At 32.6% G+C, this 4553-nt stretch overlaps 1 protein-coding gene across 1 annotated transcript; it reads left to right on the plus strand.

Moving 5' to 3' along the window:
• Positions 1-1089: 1089 nt before the first annotated feature.
• Positions 1090-2791, plus strand: LOC124820041 (uncharacterized). Its single transcript, XM_047291668.2, has 3 exons — positions 1090-1643; positions 1764-1897; positions 2351-2791. Exons 1-3 carry the CDS (start codon positions 1343-1345, stop codon positions 2468-2470), a joined length of 555 nt encoding a protein of 184 aa, XP_047147624.2. The 5' UTR covers positions 1090-1342; the 3' UTR covers positions 2471-2791.
• Positions 2792-4553: the final 1762 nt, after the last annotated feature.

Genomic DNA, 4553 nt, shown 5'->3' on the forward strand with positions numbered 1-4553 from the left:
AAATTTAGTATTATCAATATTTAAATATGTACCCAATCAATACCAAAATTTCCATCGAAATCACATGTTAAGGTAATATTTATGGTGACAAATTAATTTGTCATTTCTAATAAAAATATAAACACAACTATCTTTATATTTAATTTTTATTATAATAAAGTACAATGAGTTCAATAAATTTTTATATAATTATTATAAACAAAAAATAATTACTAAAATGTAAAAAGTAAATAATATTATAACAATATCTTAACCACAACATCAACAATAATATACTTAAATCCGTATCCAATCAATATATGTACTTTCATAAAAATCAACATAAATTTATGAATATCCACATAATAGATTGTTTGTCATTCCTAACAAAAATATAAACACGAGTAAAATATAATGAGATGGATTATATATTAAATTACTGAAAATTATTTATTAAACAGCTAAGTTATTGCTTATTATTTATTTTAATAAGTAAAAATAATGATCACAATTTTAAGGATAAAATAGCAGGAAAATGTGCTTATCAAAAGATAGTTAAAAAATTGATAATCTTTATCGATCATTGATATATTGTGATGAAAATGCATTACGCTGTTTAGATTTTTAAAAGAAAGGCCCAGGTATTCAATGAGAAATTAATAGATTAAAAATGTGTACTCGTAGAGTTTAGAAAGGTGAAAAGGAAAAGAACATTAAAGAAAGAGAGAACAAAATAGAAATATTACAAGTGACAAAATGTAAAGAAAAACCGTAGATGAATGTCATAATTTTATATACAAACTCTTTTGTTTTTGCACGCACCCTTGCTATTACTTTAATGACCACTGTTCTTGGTGTTTTGTTTTTTTTGAGTGTAATGGCTAATGTTCTTGCGTCAATGTCGGAGTCCTGAAGTCCAAAAGGTCAAATGAAAAAAAAAGGTTATAACCCTATAAACGAGGGTATAACCTATGGATAGAGAAGAGGGTAGGGATGGATGTGTGAAGAGAGAGATATGATTTTACATTACCCTAAGAAGGTAGACCACGAGAATGTAACGTGATAGAGGAGCACATCACATCACCTAAGCTGCCGAGGTCCCCTTCTACTTTAGTCTCTTTCCTCATCCTTCTCTTCTATCTTTTTCTCAAAATCTATCTTTCTACTGCCGATTATCGTTATCATTGCTGTAAAACTTTCCAACTCTACAAGTTAAAAGGCCTTCCCATTCATTTACCAACCACTATTTATAGCCCTCCTTGTGTATCACTTTGTTTGCCCCTTTTCAAACTTGTGGCTGCTATAATTGTTGCAGTAAGCCACCTTCCATTCCTGTTATCCTCTTTGTTGTTGCGTTTTAGAGATGGGAAACTGTCAAGCCGTTGACACTGCAACTTTAGTCATACAACAACCCAATGGGAAAGTGGAAAGGTTGTATTGGCCTGTGAGTGCTAGTGAAGTCATGAAGACCAACCCTGATCACTATGTTGCTCTTCTTATCTCCACCACATTGTGCACATCCAAGGACAATCAAAATTGCCAAATTAAGATTGAAAACAACCACCCCAACACCACCAACCCTGTTCGTCTCACCCGCATCAAGCTTCTCAAGCCAACAGATACCCTTATGCTTGGCCAAGTTTATAGACTAATCTCAGCTCAAGGTTTGTTTCAACTTTCTGCTTTAGTTTTCAGTTTCACCCTTTCCTTTTTTTAACTCTTTTCTGTTGTTATTTCCCCTTAAATTGTTCCAATTTTGAATCTTTATGTGGCGTTTTTCTCAGAGGTTATGAAGGGTCTTTGGGCAAAGAAACAAGCAAAGCTGAAGAGAAACTTGCCAGAATCAGCACAAAAGCCAAATCTGACCAAGGAAAGGACAGACAAATCGGCAAGAAGGTCTGAGCCGGAGGACAACCTGGTAAATCTCAATCAAAGTTTGGATTTTACTGTTTCTACTTTCTTACTTGTTTATGATTGTCAAAATTGATCTTTAAAACAGGTTCCTGGTGTAGTATTTTTGCTTATAGACAACCAGTTTTTCGTTAAGCAACATTAAATAATGTGTTTGTAAGAAGGTCTGGCTATGCAAACTGATTCAGATGTATTTCTACTAAGGCTTTTCTAGTTCGTTTGGGAGCTTGATACTTCATGTTATCATTTTGCTTACCCGTTTATTCTCCAGTGACTTGTATAGAATTAAGAAAACTTACAATAAGAAAGGAAATATTAGATTTGTTAAATTGAATTGCAAGGAGTTATAATAGTGGATTTTATTGAGAAAGGAAAGAGAAGAGAGAGAGATTTGTTTAAAGGTCATATGTAGTTGGTGGTTTGAGCTATGTGATTCTTAATTTTTAATTATGATTTTCAGGAAACGAAAGGTGAAAGACAGGGGTCAAGGACAGCATCAAGTAATAATGCTTCTGGTGCCACAGCTAAGTCAAGAACATGGCAACCCTCTTTACAAAGCATCTCAGAGGCAGCCAGCTGATCTGTGTTTTCAATCTTTCCCACATGTGATGTGAGGGACAGAGGAGCATTGAGCGACACTCAAACCACCAAAAACAAATTAATCAATCCTTCTCCATCATTGCTTAGATCTGTGGAAATTAAATTAAATTAAATATAGTACATTCGGGGAACCCAGAGAAAACTCAGATCATAAACTTCCCCTTCGGTTCACCAACTGCCTTCATGCATAATAATTCTGTATAGTAAAGGTTGACATATTGAACATCAATTAATGTATTCAGATCTTACTTTCTGGTGAAAGCACCCTTCAACATCATAACTTCACCGTTTTTCTTATGTATTTTTTTTCCATATATGGCTCATAATACATCAGCATCAGACAGATAATTACCGAAAAAAAAGTAATATGTTTGTGAGCACCGTCACACAAGGCTTAAAGCAAATCATGGTTGCAAAAGAAATACTTCAAGGCTTAAGGGTAACTGCGAGAACATGAACAGGTTCTGTGATCAGCTATTGGCCGATCTCTTATCTTATTTTCTTAATTTCAAGAAAAGAACAAGTTGGCCACCAGAATGTTACAAAATACTTAAGAGCAATGTTTAAAGTACTACATATCATTCACACACACAAAAGAACATTTTAAGAATTTTGATGTACGTTTACTGTTACTACTATGTGGAAGAAAGAAAAATAGAGGGTAGTTTTTATTAAATAAATAGATAAGATTTGAACAGTATTGATGTATGAAGGAATAATTATGAGATGGGGCAAGAACTTGGTTGTCTTGAAGCATCCAGTTGTGTAATTTAAAAATGAAGAAGAGGCCTCAATGAGTATGAAGAAAGTAGTAGTAAGATAAAGAATGTGTGGAGTAGAAATGAAAAGTAAAAGGAGTGAGGAGAAGGAAGATGTGACACAACACAAGGTTTACTTTAAAACAGTTGCAATAGATGTGCCTGTGCAGTTCATGACTTTAGACATGCATGACATCCCAGGGATATTTTTTGTTGCATTAGAAGCAGAACATTTTATTTTTCTTGTGGCCCATTGCATTATTCGTCTCTAAACTTTCTCTCTGTCTATTGCTGGTAAAGCAAAAGACCCTTTATTTTGCTTTGTCTTTTTTAATTGTTTGCTTTCCCTTACTTAAAGATTTTGCATCAACAAGGATTAAAAAACGAAGAAAGAAAAACTATAGAATAGGACAATTGCAACCAGCTCACCACTCGTGCACTTCCTACGCACGAAATTTAGTTGCACTGCACGAGGGGTCTAAAGATTCCATCATCGACTACATAGAATTCCTTCCACACGGCCCACCAATATTTGGCTTCTTTAACTTTTCTTCCCAAAGTGCTTTCCTTGTGTTTAAAAAATCCATAACATCAGCCACTGCATTCTTTCTTTCCTGCTTTTTCTTTGTCTGTTTTTTTTTTCGACTTTATTTACCTTCTGTATGATGAACAATCATGGAGGATACGCATTGATATTCGAGAAAAACTTTCCTTTTCTCTTTCCGATTGCAGCTATGTATGTTTCGGTCATTAATTTGTATTATCTTTTTCACACCACAGTTTCACAACAATACTGGCTAGAGATGCATGTATGTGATATACATACCTGAAAAAGAGGAAGTGGATGTCTATTTTGTCTCTCTTTTTTTTGTTGATTTTTAAATTATAGTTTCAAAGTGATTGGTTTTTTCATACAGAGAATCGATGGATATTAAATAGATCATTCTTTTTCGATTTGATACTATTTTTAATTCAAAATTTTAAAATAATAAATTTATGAATTTTTCATTTTATATAGTATTTAATTTTGTCTTTTTTTTTATCTATTTTAACTCACTCTTGAATTATTCTTAACAATTTTTTTTAAAGTGAGTCCAATTTCATATAATTTATTTCTTCTTTAAGTGAACCTTACAGCAATATAACTCGGTCATTTTAAATTATCAATTCTAATATTATTGACGAGATTGATAGAAATTCTTATTAAGAAAATATTATACATATGACTTGAGTATTATACATGTATCATGAACAGCGATGACAAAAAAATTCATACTCACAGGACAAAATCTATGATGGATCTTT

This window comes from Vigna umbellata, chromosome 1 (assembly GCF_029865625.1).
Source record: "Vigna umbellata cultivar VRB3 chromosome 1, Vumbellata_1.0, whole genome shotgun sequence".
Taxonomy (NCBI): Eukaryota; Viridiplantae; Streptophyta; class Magnoliopsida; order Fabales; family Fabaceae; genus Vigna; species Vigna umbellata.

What these genes read in the sequence shown, in the direction of transcription:
- LOC124820041 (XM_047291668.2), top strand. Translation starts at nt 1,343, where the DNA reads ATGGGAAACTGTCAAGCCGTTGACACTGCAACTTTAGTCATACAACAA. An exon ending in TAGACTAATCTCAGCTCAAG is followed by an intron (nt 1,644 to 1,763) that starts GTTTGTTTCAAC and finishes CGTTTTTCTCAG; the next exon opens with AGGTTATGAAGGGTCTTTGG. An exon ending in CTGAGCCGGAGGACAACCTG is followed by an intron (nt 1,898 to 2,350) that starts GTAAATCTCAAT and finishes TATGATTTTCAG; the next exon opens with GAAACGAAAGGTGAAAGACA.